The sequence below is a fragment of the Mesoplodon bidens genome (genome assembly GCF_964165515.1).
Source record: "Mesoplodon bidens genome assembly, chromosome: 14".
NCBI classification, from domain to species: domain Eukaryota; kingdom Metazoa; phylum Chordata; class Mammalia; order Artiodactyla; family Ziphiidae; genus Mesoplodon; species Mesoplodon bidens.
In genome coordinates this window covers 52,202,799-52,225,150 of record NC_138170.1, presented here as the reverse complement: position 1 = coordinate 52,225,150, position 22,352 = coordinate 52,202,799, and the positions used below count along the sequence as shown (strand labels likewise).

The window sequence follows — 22,352 nt, the reverse complement described above, 5'->3', positions numbered from 1 at the left end:
GAATTCTCAGTTCTTTCACTTCCTCTTCTCTGATGAGCTTATCCTTGTCCCCCTACCATGCCCTACCCATTGTTACAAAACCACTCCCCAAGCTGTAATTTCAGAGTTAATAAGCATCCAACTTTTGACAACCACTCTTTCCCATCCATTATAACCTCTATTATTCCCACTATAACACTTGCTCCATCAGGACCTATAATCCATCAATCCTATTCTTTCTCACTGCTCCTCACTCTCCCCTCATATTCTTATGTTTCTTCTTATTGGGCTTAAATTCCACGTTCAGTAATTTCATTGTTCACATGCCTTCAACTTCGTTGCCCTTCTTTCTATTGTATTCACTTGGCAAACTCCCAAACCTGATTAGATCCATCTCTCCACCTAATCTGGACCTGTACCACATAGTTGATGCAGATGAAGAAATATATAACCAAGCTGACTTATCTTACATTCAATTGATCACTAACCTGGCAGAACATTTAACACGGCCTGGAAATCATACTCTGTTTCCCTAGGTTTTTCACTTTTTTCTTACCTTTTCTTTTCTTCTCGAACTTTCAACTCCTTTTTGCTCTGCTCTTTGGTTTCAGTCTTCTTTTATATTTCAGTAAGAAAAATAGAGGCAATACAAAGAGACCTTCCATGAGCACCCATCATCTATCTTCCTTCCTGCATCTGTGCCCACATATTCAATCTTCTCTCTTTTAATATGGATGAACTCTTTGTATCCCTATCTTAGACCAATCACTTGTGCACTAGATTCTATCCAATCTCCTCCACTCAGTGATCTCATTCTGGTAACTCTCTTCTTTGTCTCCTGTATCCAATTTTCCTGGATCCTTTCCATTTGCATATATTATTATTTCTTCTGTCTTTAAAATAAATACAAAAACTCTCCCTGGACTCCATTTCCCCCTTCCAGTCACTCTTTTATTTCTCTTTTTCCTTTACGGCAAAACTCCCTGAAAAAATTACCTATATTCAGTATTTCCAATCTAACTCCTCTTACTCTCTCTTAAACCCACTCCAGTGAGGCTCTCACCTCCACCATTTATCAGAAAAAACTCTTGTTAAGGTCAATAAAACATTTGTCCCAGTTAAATTCTGGTCATTTTTTCATATCTCAGTTAAACCCCAATGAAACATTTTCTGACTTTCCTGAAAAGATCAATCCATCTATTATATGCTGTCACCATTATACTGCTTATCATGCTTGTAATTTTATATTTTTATATGATTTTTTGATTAACGATTCTTTCTTCCTCAATAAACTTCAAGCTCCATAAGGGCAGGGATAATCTCTATTTCTCTATCATAATTGTATGGTCAGTGTTTAGCACAATGCCTGGCACAAAGGAGACCACTAACACAATCTGGAAAAATGAATGCTTTTTTATCATCATCCCCATTTTAAACTTGGGAAATGGAGGCCCAGAGAAGTAGAGGTACCAGCTCAAAGGCACACTGTAGATTATTGGCAGAATAGGGACTAGAACTAGTTGAACATACTGACCACCAAGCACCAAGCTACATTCTGGGGTTACAAGATAAATGAGATGTGCCTCTCTTCACCCAGCCTACACCTTATAGATCACCACCATGTTGGGGCTGAACAGGACAAATCATGCGACCCAGTGCAATATCAAGTCCTCCTTGTGTCCCCAGGGGCTTAGCTACCAGGTCAACAGAGCTGCTTCATACTGTCGACTGCTCTGTTCCTGTATTCAAAGTGCCCAGGAAGAAGGCCTTTTCCCCCAAAGCATCTGTTTGACTACGTATGGCAATGGACGTTAACCAGACTCCTTGTGGTGATCATTTTGCAATATATACAAATATCAGATCATTATGTTGAATACCTGAAAATAATATAATGTCATATGACAATTATACCTCAATTTTTTAAAAAAAGCATTTGCTTGAAATTACATTGCATGCTTCAGAATAAAACTCTTCAGGTGCATATCACTCATCACTGATCTACAAACTAGGAACTGGGAGGAGTGAACGGGAAGGTCAACTTAAAGTTACAACATTAAGATCCGTTGTCAGTTGAAGACCAGTAAGAGAGAAAAAGCATTTCAGAAATGAAATCATCAGGCAAACAGAAGTTGAGTTATACAACTTTTAAGGAACCCACTTATTAAAAATATCTATGTATACTGGTTGGAAGGCTGCATATTTCAAGAAAAATAAACCACCAGTCAGAACTGTCAATAAACACAGTCCGATTTACCACTTTGTACGGGACTGTGACTATTATTAAAGTGATCTATGATTTATTATCCAAAATGGGGCACTTTGGAAATAAAAAGTGGCACTATTAAAAATTATGCCAGGACAATGAGCGTTTACCAGGACTGACTGTCCCAGGCAAACAAGCAGGATTGGTCACCCTCTTTAGCAACCATCCACTCACTACACATGAAGAAAACCAGGCACTCATTCAGTGATGCAAATGACTCCACCAGGGAAATGAACCACAGCAGCCAGAATGGACAAGATACCCGTCCAGTGTGGTCTCTGTTTAGATCATTTTTACCCTGTATGGTCATGCTAATATTTACCATCTCCACTGAATAAAAACAGAGTTAAGAGGACTGGCTTCATCTACTTGTTTTTCTTGCCCCTTCACACCTGATCTGTATTGAATCTTTAGGCGGGCCATTTCTATCCCCATCTGGAGTTTGATCTTAATGCTTAAGAAAGAATATGCCTTTCTGTGGTAAGTCAAACAGAAAGTCATTCTTCAAATTAATAGAGGTTTCCCTTTTCCCCAAAGGCACAGCTAGTTGGCTTATATGAAAGTTGTATGAATATGTGCCACATCTTGTTTAATCAAGATTGACTCGTAGGTCATTCACTGAATCAACATAGCAAAAACAAGATCACTAGCCACAAAATTTTATTGTAGGGATCAATACATATATCCTTCTGAGAAATAGTTCGAGCTATTCACTTGATGGTTACAAACACATCAGGATCTGTTTTATTGGGATATCTCTGGTTTGCCTGGCAAAGGAAAATCATGAGTCAAGTCCAAAAGGCCTGATTTTTTAAAAAAATCTATAAAAAGAGTGGATTAAGTACTGCCAGCCCTACTGTCAAGAAACATTGTACAATTTAAATCAAGAAGACAGTTCCATACAAATCCAGCAAGGCATGTTGGCAAGTAGAGGTGAAACAATCTATTATACAAAATGCAAAAGGAGTCAAAGATGAGTTATAAAAAATAAAATTTTGGTCAGAAAATCATTACTACATAAAGCCAAATAAAGATGTCTATTAGTTGCTTTTTTTTAAGGGGAAAAGAAATCAAACCGTTAGCTCTCTATTTATCCAGAAGGAATAATAAGGAAAGTGTTTGGAAAATATTTCTGATATTAAGTGAATTCTTTCTCATCTGCTATCTAGAGCTCACAAACATCTGACTTATTCTTGTCAAACTGTAGAAATGAGGGAATAAAAATCAGTGTTTGGCCACCAGTGGCACACTCACAACACCCGAATGAGGTCCAGAGTAATCCGAGATCGGGGAATGTCAATGTTGAGTACTTGGACTTCCACTCTTTCTCCAGGGCCCAGCCCAAGACTCCTTCTCTTCTTCGTCTTAGAAAGTTTTGCTTCTGTTACATTTCGTATGGGAATCAGCCCTGATCTCCCCACTCCTATATCCACAAAAATTCCAAATAGGGTGGCATTCTCAACTTTGCCTGTAAGAACTGTCCCAACCTGCAGGTCTTCCAAGCAGACTATGCTTCTCTTGAAATCAGGTTTATCGAAATCTACAAGGAAAGGGGAAAAAAGACAGTTTGTGTAAATAATAAAGCACTGTTAGACACAACACAGATTAGTGAGTAAGTATGGACTATGTATCGATTGTGTGCCCAGACCAGTATTAAGCATTGAGGGGGGACGTAAAAGGAGCTGAAGATACAGGCCTGCCTTCAGAGAAAAGGCATTCTAGTTGGAGAAACAGCATGTGCCAAGCAGAAACAATTCAAGAAAATTTACGCAGACACTTCCTTCTCCTCAAATTCTATCTTGCTAGCATGTAAGCATTAGCACTATACATAAGGACTAAAATTTTAGATTAGAGAGCCTTATTTTCTTCTTTATGAGAAAGTATATTTGTTCAATGAATATGCAAGGCTAAGTCACAAACACTGAGAAAATAAGATCCTCAGAGATAGAAGATTGGGAGCTTTTCCCCCAGTACCTGAATTCTCAAACTGTTTAAAGGGGGTAGAACATACATAAATGTTTAGTCAAATGTGGATGAAATTTAAATGGTCTTCTCACTTCTCCCCATAAATTTTGAACTCAAGGATCAATTCCTATCCACTTTGAATATATTTATCCAATCAAAATTTATGGATTCTTGATTATCTATTGCTCAGAAACCCAGATCAGCTCCTCATCTCCTTTCTCCTCTTTCAATTCAATTCATACAACATTTATTAACCCCTATTATTACCTCCTGGCCAGGCACTCTGCTGGGTGCTTGAGAGACAAAGATGAAGTATAGATCTCTGTTCTCAAGTTCCTTACAGCCCTCTTCCCTTGCTCACTCCAGTACATTTCTCTGTTCATTAACACTACACACCCAAAGATAGGCACAAAGCCTGCCAAGGAATCATTATGGCTTTAGTTAAAACAAAACAAAGACAACAACAAATGTTTTATGGTGGAGAAGGTTACAACTCACAATTTAAATGGGGCTTTTGGATTATCTGTGGATTCCATTTACCCATTTACCCATGCTCCTCTTGGCCCCCTTTCCTAGGATTACTGAATGTTGACTCTAATAACAAAGAACACATTCTATGCTCCAATCTCCTTTTACTAAGACCTCATTTTCCCCTCGGCCCATTCCATTTCCTTTTCCTCCACAGCTGTTGCCTTTATCCTGATTACTTGTTGAAGCTATCCTTTACATTTGTATTAACAACTGGTCACCTCTTGGTTCCCCTCCCCCAGCCCAACCATACTGAAATCAACATTTAAAAAAAATTCACCTTTTGCCTTTAAAACAAAACAAAAACCCTCTCTAAACTTGAAATCTCATTTTCTTCATAAAAAAGCAATATGTTAACATTGGAATTGATTGTGTAGAATTCCACATGATGCTGCAGCAGTGAATTCCAAAAACAAAAAACCCACTGAATGCGCCATTACACTGGGCAAAAAAGTAAAACAAAGTTGTTGATCAGGGTCAGAGGTAGGATGGTCTCTGAGGCCCCATAGGCATTGTTTTTATGCTTAGAAACTTATTTTCCCCCTTCTTTCTTACAGAGGTCCAGCTGCTACAGATTCCCCAAGGGTTCCTGATCAGCTGCTTAGTTTAATTTTGCATGGAAAATCAGAGTCAAGAACTACTTAATATGTTTCTGAAGACAGCCCGGGCCACTGAGAAATCAGAAATCCTCCATGTACCAGGCAAACTTTAACACTTTGATTGCCAAGGCTACATATTCAGTACTCTGTCACCTGGATGCCTCTGATGAACCCAATTATGGAAACTAGCAACCAGAGTGTTAATAAAATAGAATTGATTATGTCACTGGGAAAACAGAAGACAGGATGAGTATGAAGAAAGAATGAGGCAAGAAAGGAAATAATTTTGAGAAAATGGAGAAAAGAAAAGAAATGTAGCATAAATACTGTAATACAGAAACATCCAAAATACTATCTGCCTCTTCAAAAGTAAGACTGTCTGCCTTCCTTCCTGGGGATGTTTTTAGTATTAAAACGAAAGTTCTCAGACATCTAGGAAACTGTGACTTACTCTAGGGCAAAAGTTTGTTTCAAAGAGATTTATTTGAAATTTCACTTGTCACAATGATAAACACTGCTGTAACTGGTAAGCTCAGTTGACAGCCCAGGTGCATCTGTTTCTGCTCAACCAGGTAATAAGGACCAACTTAGCTGTTGGTTGTTTAACTGAACTATATAATTTGAGTATTGATCTTTGCTCTGAGTCTACAGTGTAACTGGGATAATGGAGCAATCAACACCAAGACCGAAAAATAAGATGGACAAGAAAAGCCAGTACAGAGCATATTTGCCAACCCTCTATTGTAGTGGTTCTAGGCATAGCACCCTCAAATCCCACCATGCTTGAAAACCACTGCTCACTTAGTATTCCTGCTAGGTAACACCTAGGTGGAATTCACACATAATACCTGCAAAGGGAGATGGATTTGTCTACTGAAATATTCACTTTGGATGGACCACACAGAGGCTTCTACTCCTGCATTTCTGGCATAGGTCTTACTGTATGTTTCATTTTATTTTTCTCCAACCTTAAAATTAATTTCAAACTTACACAACAATTGAGGGAATGGTCCATTGAGCTTGCTGGGTTAGCACAAATTCCCTTAAACCTTTTCAAAGAAACCACCTCAACACAGCCCAACCCAGAATGCAAAGAGCCAAGCCCTAACATGGTATCATAAAACTGGTGTGAGACAAGCACACACTCATTTAAATCTAAGGGCTTCCTATTCAAATTTCCTTGGGAAGTAGGTCATTTGATACCTTAATTCCTTCTCACCGGGTCATTGTTCTCAACAACTATGGCTGTTATACTTCCCTCACCATCTACCTGTGCTGAAAGCTGAGAGACTTTTAGTTAGAAGGAGAATCAAAAGAGAGGTAGTATCTTATTTGTTCAATGTGTTCATTGACATAGAATCCAGGAACTTGGAAGGCTGTAATTTAGGGAGAAGATTCACTTTAGTTTGTGAATTGAATGCTTTACCTTGGACTTCTAACTCTCATGAGGTAAAAACAGTCTACAAAAGGATCATGAAGAATGCATGCCTCCATGCACATGCCAGCACATGCATGATGCACTTAGTCTAGTGTGATGGGAAATAAGCCTGGGACAAGGGTTCTGGAGACCTGGCTTTTAGCTTTGGCTTTGGATACTAACTAGCTGCAATGACTTTGAAGGAAGGTCACTATGCTTTAGTTTTCTCATGGATAGAATGGGAGAATGGAGAATCCAATGGCTTAGGATTATTGTGAGCTATACAAGTGAAAGGTGCTGTTATTCAAGTTCGATTGTTTACCTGTTCGAAAGTCAAAGCTCTCAGGCTGGCTGAGACCATCTATGATGACCTGTAAGGTGTGTACTGTTGTTTGCAATCTTTCTGCAGTTTTCTCTATTCCTTCTTTTTCAAGGATTGAATTTATTTTTTGTTGCATTTCAGGCTTGCCAATCTCACACAGTGTCCCTCCAACAAATGACAAAAACCTGCAGAGGAAAAAAAATCCCCAACACTTATTAATAATATTATTTTCCAATCTCCTAATACAGGTCACTCCTTATTCATCTCAGATCCATATATCAATCAATCAATTGGTCTTTATTGAAAATCTACTATGTGTCCCAAGCCATAATAGATGATGTGTCTTGGGGAAAAAAAGGGAGGGGATAACTTTAGGTTTTTGTGCTATTTTCCAATGAAGCACCTGCTCAGAATCAGCACCAGTGGGCCTTCCCTGGTGGCGCAGTGGTTGCGAGTCTGCCTGCTGATGCAGGGGACACGGGTTCGTGCCCCGGTCCGGGAGGATCCCACATGCCGCGGAGCAGCTGGGCCCGTGAGCCATGGCCGCTGAGCCTGCGCATCCGGAGCCTGTGCTCCGCAGCGGGAGAGGCCACAGCAGTGAGAGGCCCGCGTACCGCAAAAAAAAAAAAAAAAAAAAGAATCAGCACCCGAAACGTCTTACAGTGCAATGTTCATTAGCGTTTAGTGTCATACATATTTTCTAAATAAGGATACCTATATTTGCTTCATGTTTCCCAAAATTTCAGTTAGGAAAACTTATTTGAATTTAAATTATCTATTAGGCAAACAATAAATTGATGCTATTAAAATCTGGCAAAACATCCAACAAGCATTGCCAGCTTTTGACAAATAAATCACTCTATTCATATGCCAGATCACTGCTCTTTACTTCTGTGTACCCATGATGAGTGTTACCTGTGCAAGCATATGCTCAACCTAATAATTCTCAAATTCCATCAACAGTCAAGCCTCACATGGACTAAATAATATCAAGTACATTAAGCATTCAGAGTCAACAGAAAAAATATGAGGGGATTATCAAAAAGAAAAAGTAACTTTCTTCCAAAATGGAAGCACTGCAAGCAAGACCTCAATTGTATAATCTTAAGATGAATATTACTTTATATTCTTTACATATTATATAGCTGTAATATTTATAAAATAAAAACATTTGTCTTTCTCAATTTCCCTTTGCTATGTTTACCATTTCCCTTGCTTGTACAGCTGCCTCCCAATTACTTAGCTTTGGAGTTCAGTAATAAGTTAATTAAGAAAAAAACAATTATAGGGTTAAGCTGAATTTCCCTTCAATCTCATCTGAATATTAGGCTGTAGCTTAACTTTCTTGATATTCCTTGGCTGGGTATTTTTCTACATCGAGTTCCATTTCCTATGATTAATGGCTCTTAAAAAATGTCAACACAGTAATCAGACAGATAGTGATACTAATGCCCTCAAATCCTTTCCTCTAATGATGTCTCTGGAATACAAACAGGGGAAAAGGAAACGGAGGCTTGTCTATGATCAGAATTGGGAGGTATCCCATTTGTCAGGTTGCTGCATGATCACAAAAGGAATGCTTGTGATTTTCAGTCTCTTCTTACATTGTTGTGTTCAACTAGAAAAGGCCTCTTCAGTGATAATCTGATAGTGATAATCTGTTATCTGGTGGAGAAAGCTCTCTCAACTCTCATTTAGCCAGGGGCATCTCTTTGGGTTCAAACAAAGAGGTTCCTCCTACCTTTCCAAAGCTGTATTTTTAGTCAGAAACAGTTTCACCAAAATCCAACTTATTTTCTTGAATATATTTTGGTTAAGGGTTTAATGAAAGACCAAGGAGTTGTTGCTTGGGCTCCCTTTTTAAAAATGAGCTTCCAGGGCTTCCCTGGTGGCGCAGTGGTTGAGAGTCCGCCTGCTGATGCAGGGGACACGGGTTCGTGCCCCGGTCCGGGAAGATCCCACATGCTGCGGAGCGGCTGGGCCCGTGAGCCATGGCCGCTGAGCCTGCGCGTCCGGAGCCTGTGCTCTGCAACGGGAGAGGCCACGGCAGTGAGAAGCCCGCGTACCGCAAAAAAAAAAAAAAAAAAAAGAGCTTCCATCCCAACTGATGGCCAGTGAGATACACACTTTATCTCTGTGTGTCCATGGCTTCCCTGGCCCACGGAGAGGCAGCGGTATCTGTTAGTGCTGATGGATGAGCAGTAGCACATAAGGGCCCTAGTGACAGGGAGCAGCTGCTAAAGCTCTGACTGATGGGGCAGATGACACATGACAACCTCTGCCCGCAGCCAACTTCCTTGCACAGCTTTCTAAATAAAACAGGCCCTGCTGAGAAGACTTCCCTGGTATTTACCCTCTTGGCTTGATTGGTCTGCAACTGGCTATTTAGCAGAACATCTTTCAAATCCCCAAGATTCTGGCTTACAATCAACTGATAAAATGCCAAAAAAGTATATTCATGAGTTGAAAATCTATAATAACCTTGAATAGCATTTTATAACTAATAAAAGTAACTAAAAGGCAGAAACTTCCCAAAGTAATGTACAAGTCTTGGTCTCAATAACAAAAACACTGGCTCAGGAGGCTACTTGGAGTCTTAAGGTTCTGTGTTTGTGTGTGTGTGTGTGTGTGTGTGTGTAACTAACTGCTACTAAAGTCACTTCCATATAAAGAATTCTGTTTATAGTGGTTACAGATGTACAAAGAATATTGGTTTAACCTGGCTGCATATTTCATATATCATTTTCATCCTCACACACACAAGCCTGAGGGCAATGGTAACTGAAATCAATAAAAAAGCACCAAATTGTGCTCCTAGCTAATGCTTCAGTATTGATCAACCCTATTTTTAAATGACTATGGAACAAAGTCAGATGCTTTTTTATTTTGAAAACTTTCTTAAAGTTACAACAGAGTTGCAGAAAAAGGAAAACAGGAAACAAAAGGGGAGAGGGACTATAAAATGAACTGGGAATAGCTTGAGTTTGACCTCTCCATTATTGGATTTCAAATATATTCAACTGTAAATGATAGGAAACAATGTTTTTTGCTGAGTAGCCACTCAATAAACATGTGTTCTTTAAATAACGTAAGAATAATTTATGCTACATTATTCTGAATTTTTACTCTAGAATCGAGTGTGATAAGTAATGTCCAATACACAGTTTCATTTTAGAATTGAGTATAATAAGAAATACTCAATACAAAGTACTTTCTGGCTCAGAACTGCCATATAAAAACACACTGTACTTTATGTGAACATAAGAATGTACGTGAACATGTTCTGAAAAATATGTTCTGAAAAAACAGTGCTTGATAGATGTTCTCATTTAATCCTGACAATAATCCTGAGAGGTAGGTATCACATCATACAGAAAGGGAAAGTTGAGGTTTAGGGAAGTTAAATAACTTGCCCAAGGCCACACAGCTCTTTTCACCAACTGGAGTTTCATGCTATACATATCAGTGTGTGTCTGTTTATAACCGCAGTTACATCAAAATTAAAGTGCTATATTTGGTTAAGATATAAAACAATACTTTGGGTAACATTTCACCAACACAATTTAATGGCAGATTAGTTTTAAACAGTAGACAGTTAACACTGATAAATCCCACAGAGAAATTATTGTATATATGCGTTTAAGTAGACAATTCTCTCAAAAGTCCATGCGTTATTAAAATCATAGTCTCATTTTCTCCACTGTCTCTGAAAGGCTTTTTCAGTTTGCTAAGGACTGCTGTTTTTATTTAATATGTAATTTCATCCATCTTACTTAAAGTAAGAAAGTAGCATAAATGCAACAAATAAGCACATCATGTTCTTTCAGCACACATCTGCACAAAGTTAAAATACAGACCTTGCAGCAGAAAGACTGCTTGTTTTTCAAACAGAATGCTATATAACCTAAAATCGCTGATATTTTTAACAGAAACTTGTTACAAATGCTAGTTTTCCCCCTCAAAAAATAAGAAAAGTCTTTGTAATATTTTTCCTGAAGAATAAGAAATTCTCAAGATTCATAAGACTTCAGATATAGCCATTCAGTTTTATGTAATCATTTCCAGCATGGAGAAAAAAATTTAGGAGCCCAGGACTCATTACACTAAAGCAACATGATACCCCACAGGGCACAGAAGAACTGTGGTGATGCAACTCCATCACTTTAAAAACAACTTAATATTAACATGTGCTTTGTGGGCTAAACACACCGGATTTAAGATTCTGCAAAGAACCATGTTTCAAGGGCAAAGTACTTCTAGTTGTCTATCCACTCAGGACACTTTTAAAAGAGACTTTTATACTTTATTTTTATCCATTAGTTTTTACTGTCTTAAAGTAATCACATCAATAAACCAATAAATGCAAGAGCACAGTCGTTTTAGAAAAAGTAGTTACAGATAAAGCAGGTCATTATTTGCAATATAGGCAGACGTTCGATGATTTAAAAGAGAGCTCACACTCTAAGAGCTAACCTGGCCTTCTTAACTGTGATTAGAGAGGAAGAGGTGGGACACAAAAGTTCGGCAATAATCTGTGACACCGAAAACCACAGGTTCTATATATATTTTAAAATTTACTGCTTTTAATAATAAGGACTAAATATAAATTCCAACATGCCTAAGGAGGGAAACCTGCTACCCCTTTACACTATCTACCAGGAGCTGAAATTCACCCAGGTGAGCGTGTAGCAGCACACTTTAGTTTCGCTTAAAGGAGTCTGGCTTCACCACATCTGCTGTTTCAGCAGTCAAACCAAAGGGGTGGCAGTGTGAACTGCACTTTAATCATCATCAAAGAATCTTTTCCAATTTCTAACCTCTTTGTTAAACTGAGAAACTGAACTGGGGCAGACTCCTTAAAAATCTTTGCTGGTGCAAAATCCACAAGTAATAGTAAATTCAAGTAGAGTGCATTTACAGGGAGGCCCACAGAACAACCAACCGACTGTGCTTAATTAGAAGCTGGTAGGTACCTAGTGAAGGTGATACTGAAATGGCTATTGCTAGCATATCATCAGCCATGGAAAGTTACAGCAAGTAATTTTTCATAAGAACTTGACAGCTTGTGAAAACTTATATACTGCAGAGAAACTTTTAAAAAATGTAACCCTTTCAGAAAGGGTTAACAAGGTTGTTCTGAAAGCCTTTATAGACTTTGATCTGAAAGTATAGTTTTAAATGGTATGCAGCTATCTGGGTGGCAGGGGGGCACTTTCAGTGTCATTGCTTGGAAACATTTGGAGTGCCTTTGGAGCACCTCCTGCATCTAAACACACTCTTGGATCTATGAGCAGCAGAAAAAAACAAGAAGAACCAAAAAGGAGAAGCTGCCATAGATTAAGGAATGCAGTTTGTCTTCCAAAAGACTTGGTTTATAAGCATCAGACTTCACCTGCTTCTAACTTTGAAGAACTTAGTAAATGTTTCCTCCTTTTGCATAAGTCTGTTATATTGATACGTGCACAGAAACTGGATACTCGATGCACGTTGCATTAATTGTATGTAGGAGAACAAACATATTCTTAGAAAGCTGTTTTATTTTATTTTAGCAATTTAGTACACGGAATGGACTTTGTAAAAAAAAAAAAAAGCCAGTTAAAATGTGATAGCCTCTAAAAGTGTGAGATTTAGGATGATTTTCTCTTTAGAAATAGTTGAAGAAGACATTGCTTATATAGTTACATCAAACAAAATATCTAAGATCAGTGAAATAATAACCAATGCCACAAAGAATAAGCAGCAGCGATTTGTATTAGCTTTTCCTATTTCAGAACCACTTACTAGGTGTGATATACTGTGTGATTATGATATAATTAAAGCTATAATTTAAAAAACCAAATGTGTGTGGGTGTATATATATATACACACACACACACACACACATACAAATGAGTGTGAGTATATAAAAATGGGAAAGCATCATGTATTGAAATGTTGATTATCGCTCTAAAGATTTCTAAAATCTTATCTTAGAAATTGCCTTAGAGGGCTTCCCTGGTGGCGCAGTGGTTGAGAGTCCGCCTGCCAATGCAGGGGACACGGGTTCGTGCCCCGTCCGGGAAGATCCCACATGCTGTGGAGCGGCTGGGCCCGTGAGCCATGGTCGCTGAGCCTGCGCGTCCAGAGCCTGTGCGCTGCAACGGGAGAGGCCACAAAAGTGAGAGGCTCGCGTACCACAAAAAACCCACAAAAAAACAGAAATTGCCTTAGAAATAAATTTACAAGTGACAAAGGAAAATCAGTTTTATTACACTTGTTAAAACAATGATCCCCATTAAAATAACACAGAAAAACCCCAAACAACCCAATTACTCAGTGTGATCATCCTCTTTCCATTGAGTCTGGGTTGTTTTAAACATGCTCATACTTATACACACAGACACACACAACACCCTCAAATGATAAAGATTTGCTAAAATCAAGCCTCTTCAAAGGAATGTGACAAAATGCTAAAGTGAATTAAAAATAATTTAGAAAAGTGTTCAGCTTTCTCCAATAACTATTTATTTACTGTGGAAGAAGACTCTATGAAAGATGGTAACAGAGCTTTTGCCTTGAATGAACTTATTCTAATTTAAGTACTGACAGTATATTGGAATAATCTTCCACTTATATCTGCTCTTTTAGAGGTAGGATTTTATATGCAGACAAATAGATATTTTGAAAGTGCTCAATAAAGATTTAAAGTTCATTTAATTCTCTCAACAATTTATTGTGGATATAAATTTGCAGATAAGGAAATCTAAACTCAGATAGATTAAGTAACCTGCCCAAAGTCACATAGCTGAGACCACAAGGTTGTAGCTAAGGTAAAAGTCATATATCACATCTTCATCAGCATTGCTTACCTCTTAACTCTGGCAGATTTTCAATGTAGACAGAAGATTTAGATCCCAGATAAAATCTGGCACCCAGCACCACTGCCTGGGAACAATTTATTATTATTTTTTAAACCAAATTCAAAAGGAAAAAGTTTGGCTCTTTTTGAGTTACCGAATAAGAGTTATACAAAATTAAGTTAGTGGTTTCAAAGGCTGCAGACTCTCTACAGCTCAAAAACACTGTGTTCAGAATTCATGTAATTTAATTTACTGTCTGTAAAGCCATAACGTGGATTAGTGCCTGTGAATATTTGAAAGAGGAGGGCAAATAAAAAAGTAGTATTCAAAAACATACAGGTTAGTGATAGCAGAGCTGAAATTAAACAGCTCTGGCACTACTAGGTGATAAAGCCCATGTACTATAATAAAGAACTTTCTTCCTTGGGAAGCAGCCTTTTTACTATGAATTCCCTCCTGTCAAGGAATCCTCCTTTTAAGAAATCTGAAAATGCATTTCCATAAATCTCCCCAGTTGTCCTCTAAATGTGCAGAGCCATTTTTATTCCATTTAAAGAGTGGGCAATTGAGGTCAGAGGGATTTGCTTATGGTCACAGAGAGTCAGAAGACAGGCTACGATTAAAATCCATAGCTAGAGTGGGGACAGGAAGGGGAGAAGGGAGATAATGGGAGACTAAATCAATACCCTACTGAGTTTCAGGCTCCAGACTGAGTGATCTGAACCTGAAGAAGAAAAGAGAAGGAGAAGGGCAAATACTTTGGAGATTGGAAGAGACTGAAGCAAGCGCAACTTTATGGCTGCTCGGCAACTCCCTCTCACTTCTGCTCCACTGGGTACTACAAGGCTGCTCCAGATACTCAGGTGAGAAACCAGTGTTTTCTTCAATTCCAGGACCCAGTGTTAACATTAATTAACAATGTTAAATTATATTATAATTTAATTATATCTGGCTCACATGGTAAAACATTATTTTTCCCTCGGAAACTAACAGCTGTAAATCAATCCCCCCCCAACTGCCTTTTATGAGTCAGCTTGACAGCCCCTTCTCAATCATGACAAAAATAATAGCAATGACTATGGCAATAACAATAGTTTACTCTCTCCCAGGTGCTAAGAATTCTATGTATATTAATTCATGCAATCCCATGAGATAGGTACTATTATTATCCTCATTTAACAGATAAGGAAATGAGGTACAGGGAGGCTGAATAACTTTCCCAGATCAAACAGGCATGATCTGAACCCTCAGCAGTCTGGCACTGTACTGCCTCCACAGTGAGCTGTGGGAAGTTAGGTACCATCTCACATTCTTAAACCTCCTATTTACCTCTACTAGCCTTGCCCAAAACTTCATGCAGCGTGTGTTAGAACAGTGTGTAAGACATCAGATATGACAATCAGTTCCTAAGTATCCCACATCCTGGTCATCTGATTCTCAAGTGGGTAGAATCTCTTTCATCATTTTTTTCTTTTGTGAAAGCACTTTCAAAAATATGATGAATGGGCTTCCCTGGTGGCGCAGTGGTTGAGAGTCCGCCTGCCGATGCAGAGGACACGGGTTCGTGCCCTGGTCCAGTAAGATCCCACATGCCACGGAGCGGCTGGGCCCGTGAGCCATGGCCGCTGAGCCTGCGTGCCCGGAGCCTGTGCTCCGCAACGTGAGAGGCCACAACAGTGAGAGGCCCGCGTACCGCAAAAAAAAAAAAAAAAAAAAAAAGATGAATGTTACTTCCTGGGAATTATAGTAAGCTGTTTGGGTTTTTAACTATAGTATTAACAAGAAAAAAACAAACACCCAAAATCACTTTTAGTAATCTGTCCTTTTATCATCTTTAGGTTTGGTCTCTTTTATGATGCTATGTCTCTTTATGAAAAGGCAATCTAATATTGTCTAATCATAGTTCCATAGAAGAAGTTAATGTGCAGTAACTAACTGATACACATCCTAAGACATCACTTATCAAAAGCCAGAAAAGATTCTGCCTTAATTTTCATGTCCGAATGCTGCCAACTCTTGTGAGGCAAGTCCAGAAAAATTTAAGATCTTTCAAATTTGCAAATAACTTTTTAGGTCTGTTTATCAAATCTTCATTTATTTTACAGCATTTGTAGCTGGGTTTCTTTTCAGGAAAGTTTCCCACAGAGAAACATGTTTTTATCATTGTAGAAGCTAGTTGGCACGTGAATGCAGAATAAAGCTGTAGTGAATTTTAGACGTGGGAGGTGTGGTAGACATACTCATTAGACTGACTTACCCCTCAGAAAAATTACAAAGCACCACAAGTCATGGGCCTTCTGAGTTGCTCACAGTCAAAACTATGAATACCAATGCTCTACTGCTGCCATTTTGTTTTGTTTTGTTTTTTAAACAAAAACAACCTCAACTCCCTGTATTACAGCTGCTTATTAGCTAGAAGGCTTCTCTTCTTGCTGGGCAGAAAGCTAAAGTTGGGAAGAATGTGATAAAACCTCTGAAAGCAATGCTAAAAAAAAAAGAGTTCAGAGGTGCTCAATCCTTGAACAGGAATGGGAAAGAAACAGAGATTGAGATCTGCTCAGTCATTAAAGGTCTTCAGTATGGGCCACCAATCACTGTCTGGTTTGACTTATGTTAGCTCCATGGCAGAGAGCAAGGCAGGACCTCCGAAGGGACTCTCCACCCCCTTGGCCCCCAACTGCTTTTAGCCCAGAAGCACCAGTTGGGATCCATGTATTCATTTATCTAAACACAGAATCCTTGTTGGGTTAATTCTACTTTTGTGGGTTTTCTCCCCACCAGCTTCATTGAGATATAACTGACACATAGCATTGTATAAGTTTAAAGTGTACAACGTGTTGATCTGATACACTTAACAACTGCAAAATGATTACCACCACAGCATTAGCTTAACACCCCCATCGGGTCACATAATTACCATTTCTTTTTTTTGGGGTGAAACATTTAAGATCTACTCTCTTAGCAACTTTCAAGTATATAATAGAATATTATTAACTATAATCACCATGCTGTACATTAGATCTCCAGAACGTATCCATCTTATAATTGGAAGTTTGTACTGTTTGAGCAACTTCTGGTCTTAAAAACCAGACACAAGTTTTTTCCGTAAATTAAGAATAAACAGTGCTTGGCTTTTGTACAGAAGAGCTCCTGTCCCTAAGAAAATATTTTGTGAGGTTATATGATTACTCCTGTTCCAGACCTGAATTTTAAGTTAATGGTTATTTACTCTCTGAAAACATACTTTTCCACATTGATCTAAGGGTCAGAAATAGGTATATCCTCAGTAATAAAGGAAATATCACATTACTATTAGAATAGTGCAGATACTGATATAAATCATCCCTTGAAATACAACTTACCTAGTCCATCATTTTGGTGCTGCATGTCATATTCCTGCTACACAGGCTGTTAACCACTTCTAGAAACTAACCTTTTAAAAATTTTCCCTGACGGCCAAAATAGAAATAACAATTAAATACTAGCTAGGGCTTCCCTGGTGGCGCAGTGGTTGAGAGTCCGCCTGCCGATGCAGGGGACACGGGTTCGTGCCCCGGTCTGGGAAGATCCCACATGCCGCGGAGCGGCTGGGCCCGTGAGCCATGGCTGCTGAGCCTGCGCGTCCGGAGCCTGTGCTCTGCAGGGGGAGAGGCCACAACAGTGAGAGGCCCGCCTACCGCAAAAAAAAAAAAAAAAAAAAATACTAGCTAAAGCTTTATCAAAATGAGTGCTGAGGAACAATCTTAACATTAAATTTCCTGTCATTTCTCAAGTTAAATCAAGAACATAACAACTTTCAAGCTTAACTATCTGGAGTGAATCAAATTCTTAATGCAGCAGATTCTTTGGGAGAGTGCCAGGTCTCACTGTGACATGTACCAATCAGCATAATCTGCAGCACAAAGCACTACCTCCTGGTACCTCGTTCAAGCAAAAGGGGAAATCGGACACTTGCCTTTGGCTCTCTTGATCTACCAGAATGGCAGGACAAAACCAGAGGAGGCGTGGGGGGCGGCAACCCCCGCACAGGCTGCTGGCGATTTCACTCAGGGCCTGCAGAGCCAGAGGGATGAAATCACTCACACATGGAGACACTGTGGCAATTTCTGGAGGACAGCAGAAAATGGGAAATAATCCTCTGTCATGGTCTGTCTCTGTTTTCTAGTCTGTAAAATCTAGGAAAGCCCAGGCTCTGGACAGGATACTCTGTGGAGGCTTGGGATTTAACTTGGGGAGGTCCTAAAATCCCTTCAATCCACAAAATATTCTCAAAGAAGCACTTACTCAGCACAATGGCAGAAAGGATGATAGAGAGGTTCTATCAACAGCTTTGCTTACACAACTGCACTGACCTCAGCCAGTTTAGACTACAGAAAAAAAAATTAAATTGGAATAAAGCTAGACACTTCATTTTGCTCTATTAAAACTGTCAATTCCTGGGCATCCCTGGTAGCACAGTGGTTAAGAATTCACCTGCCAACGCAGGGGACATGGGTCCAGAAAGATCCCACATGCCGCAGAGCAACAAAGCCCGTGTGCCACAACTACTGAGTCTGGGCTCTAGAGCCCGCGAGCCACAACTAATGAGCCCACATGCCACAACTACTGAAGCCTGCACACCTAGAGCCCATGCTCCGCAACAAGAGAAGCCACCGCAATGAGAAGCCCGCGCACCGCAACTAAGAGTAGCCCCACTCGCCGCAACTAGAGAAAGCCTGCGCGCAGTAACAAAGACCCGACACAGCCAAAAATGAATAAAATTTAAAAAATAAATAAATTTGTAATAAATAAAAATAAAATTGTCGGGCTTCCCTGGTGGCACAGTGGTTGAGAGTCTGCCTGCCGATGCAGGGGACACGGGTTCGTGCCCCGGTCCGGGAAGATCCCACATGCCGCGGAGTGGCTGGGCCCGTGAGCCATGGCCGCTGAGCCTGCGTGTCCGGAGCCTGTGCTCCGCAACGGGAGAGGCCACAACAGTGAGAGGCCCGCGTATTGCAAAAAAAAAATAAATAAATAAAAAATAAAATTGTCAATCGCTAAGTAGTTCTGTTTCCTCAGTCTTCTCCTATGTAGTCATCTTTCATTCTTTATTTCTATCATTTATTCTTTCATTAAACAAATAATGCCATATCAGTCTGTGTCCTAAAGCCATGAGACTAGAAGACACCACTGGGGAGTGGTGATCAAAATTTAGTGCTTTAACTTCTCTCTTCCCCCATTGCCCTCCTTTACAACGAGTTTCCACTTCATCCTCCAGTGTCTCTGGCATTCACATAATTTTTGTCATTCATATCCACAATTACTGTCTTTCATACCCTTCATTCAATCTGTCAACAAATCATATTGACTCTTCTTTAAAAATATATCTAGAATCTGATAACTTCTTACCAACTCTTTTATCATTTTAGTCTTAGTCATCAACATCTTTCACCTGGATTATTGCACTTAGTCTAACTTGTCTCCCTGTTTCTACCACTACTCCTTATAGTCCCCCTAATACAGCAAACAATGGGATCCTTTTAACATGTAAGTCAGAGCATGTCACTCTTCAGCATAAAACCTTGCCGTGGCTCCTGATTCTGGCTCAGAATTAAGGCCAAGTCCCTCTAATAGCCTCCCAATGCCCTTTTCACCTGATCTCCTATTTTTCTCTCCCTTGTTCACTCTGCATTAGCCTCACTGGCTTCCTTGCTATTCCTTGATCATGCCAGGCCTGCTCCCACATTAGGGCCTTTACACTGTCTGGTCCCTCTTCCTGGAACACTCTTCCCCCAGATATCTGCACAGCTAACTCCTTTACTTCCATCAAGACTTTGCTCAAATGTCACCTTGTCAATTAGGTCTACCCTGACCACCCCACTTAAATTGGCAAGCCCTTATCCAGAACCCTGGGAATCCTGGTCCCCATTACTCGGCTCTCTTTTTCCCACTGATCTTATCACCTTTATCAACTATACAATTTAGTTATTATGCTGGTTGTATACTATCTGTCTCCTTGAGAGCCGGGATCTTTGAATGTATTCCAAGATTGCAGAACAGTACCTGGAATACAGCAGGTACTCACTCAGAAGGTATATGTTTAATGAATGAATGAACAATCTGTTAACTCCAGCCTTGATTAATGGAAAGACAGCAGTGCCATTAACTATTCATCATGGGATAAGAGAGGAAGACCAAGCCTTTTTGTTTGTCTGTCCTGTTTTTATATGGGGCCGGTGAGGAGGATTAATGGGAGGAAAAGAGGGAGTTATAAAGGGAGGGAGAAAGGAGGATACAAGTTTTAGTTTTAGATATATTGAGTTGGAGTTGCTAGGATATTCATGAGAAAATCTCTCACAGGTAAATGGAAAAGGAGAGCTAGAGCTTAGGAGAAAGGCCTGGACTAGAGATATTACATGTAGGATTGGAATTAGCAGTGGAGGGGTGAGAGATAAAGATAGTCGTGTGAGTGGATGCAGTCATTCGGGGGAAAATATAGAATAAAAGAAGACGGTGACTAAGGTAAAAACTTGAAGAATATCTACATTTAGAGGGCCAGAGGAAGAAGTCGGAGAAGACAGAATGTGAAAACAGTCATGGAAGATCAGTAAGTTGATGGTGTCAAATGTTGCAGAATGGGTAAGTGGTTTAAGGACAGAAAAGGCCACTGATTTTGACAATCAGGAGGTCAAATTAGTTGAGAGAGTAATTCCAGAAGAGTGGTAAGGATAGAAGCCAATCTGTAAAGGCTGGGAGAAAGCAAACAGTAAAAATTAGAGGCAGATAATTCTGAGAAGTCTGGCAATGAGAAAAAGGAGCACTGAGAGAGAAGTTCTAGGAGGAAGTAAGATAAAAAGTGGTTGCTGCTTTTAGCTTTTAGGAAGTGAAGAATGGGAGACCAGAGCAACAATATGTCTGTGGGGCAAAACAAAAGGGATAAATTATGGCGACATTAAAGATACAAGAGACAGTCATAACGTTTTACAAAGTTAAAAGACCTTATTCACTTGGCTGTCACTCTAACACTACCCCACATCAACTTTTAGAGGTGAGGCAACTACGACTCAGAGAGACCAAGAGAATGCCAAGGTCAAGTGTCCTTAGCGACAGCCAGTGAGAAGTGAGAATGGGAAGAGAAGCAGAATCAAGTGATGGAAGGGTAGCTTGGGGAAGTGTGGGACACAATGAGTAAAGATATGGAGACAATTATAAGGAAGGCAGCTCTCAATTTTTTCAGTGAAGTAGAATGTAAAGTAATCAGCTAAATGTGAGAAGATCCTGAAACAAGTAAGAGACTGAGAACAGAAAGGGTTCCTGAAACAAGTAAGAGATTGAGAACAGAAAGGGTTCAAAGGACTATTGAAATAAAAACTACCTGTAGCAATAGGTTTCTTAATCCCGCGTTCCCCTTATATCTTCTATAATATGGAGTTTCTTACTGTTTTTAAATTGACATTTACTAAAGACCTCAAATTATCCCTTACTCTTTCTCTCTTACTTAAAAACATCTTCTGGCAGAGGTGAGTACAATTCTAGGATGAGTATGCTACTCCTGCTCTTCACCCTCCTTGTCTTTTAAAATGAGAAGATACCAAATGTGGTCACTATCAACCTGCTTATTTTGAAGTGTACATGTCTCATTCTAAAAAGCATAATGAAAGGAATTCTTTTCAGCGCAATACTCGGGAAACATCATACCTGCAGCAGAACAGCATAAAATTCTACATACTCTATGTGAAGAATCCATTTCTTACAGATCCCTTAATAAAATAAATAGGCAAAGTTTCCTTTATTGGAGGAGGTAATGTTTTCTCCAGAAGAAAGAGAGAGTCTAATTTCAGCCATGTGATGATACAGAATAACAGTCAAAGTTAGCATATTACAGATATTCTGGGGTTTTTTTTCCTTTAGAAGCACACAAAACACAAGCCTTGTTACATTTCTGTGCTGAACACAGACTGTCTTTAAGGGTATGATTCCCTTAAATCTGAAAGACCATTATTATTACATTTAAATCTGGCTCCAAACTAGCTTTTTAACTGTGAGCTCAGGCTTTGGAGTGTCATAGATCTGGTTCAAATCTTGGTTCCACCAGCTGACTTATCTTAGGCAATGTACTTCACTCATCCGAGACTTTGTATACCTAAAGAAGTGGGAATATTAATAGTACTAACCTCGTTAAGATTGCTGTGGGGTTTAAACAAAATGATGCTTCTAAAGTGCCTGGTAATGAGGAAATACTTAGTGAATGTTTGTTTTTATTGGGCTATTAGCTAATCCTCAAATCTGACCTGAGCTATATTTTCTGGTCTCCAACCCTTTAAACATCTTTTTTCCTCTTTCTACTGGCTGAAAGACCTAGCCCAAATGTCACCTACTGCAAGAAACCTTATAAGAAACTCCTATCTGGAAATGAGATCTTTCTCCTGTGAACAACTTTGTGCTTTGCAAAGGACCCTTA

At 39.4% G+C, this 22,352-nt stretch overlaps 1 protein-coding gene across 4 annotated transcripts in view; it reads right to left on the bottom strand.

Moving 5' to 3' along the window:
* Positions 1–2,889: 2,889 nt before the first annotated feature.
* Positions 2,890–22,352, bottom strand: part of SRBD1 (S1 RNA binding domain 1) — a 226,146-nt gene continuing 206,683 nt past the window's right edge. For all 4 annotated transcript variants that reach the window (XM_081253501.1, XM_081253502.1, XM_081253504.1 and 1 more), the window contains exons 20-21: positions 7,074–7,258; positions 2,890–3,782 (exon numbers count right to left, since the gene is read on the bottom strand). In XM_081253501.1, the coding sequence (XP_081109627.1) occupies positions 3,493–3,782; positions 7,074–7,258 (475 nt within the window). In that variant the 3' untranslated portion in view covers positions 2,890–3,492. The remainder of the gene's footprint in view (positions 3,783–7,073; positions 7,259–22,352) is intronic.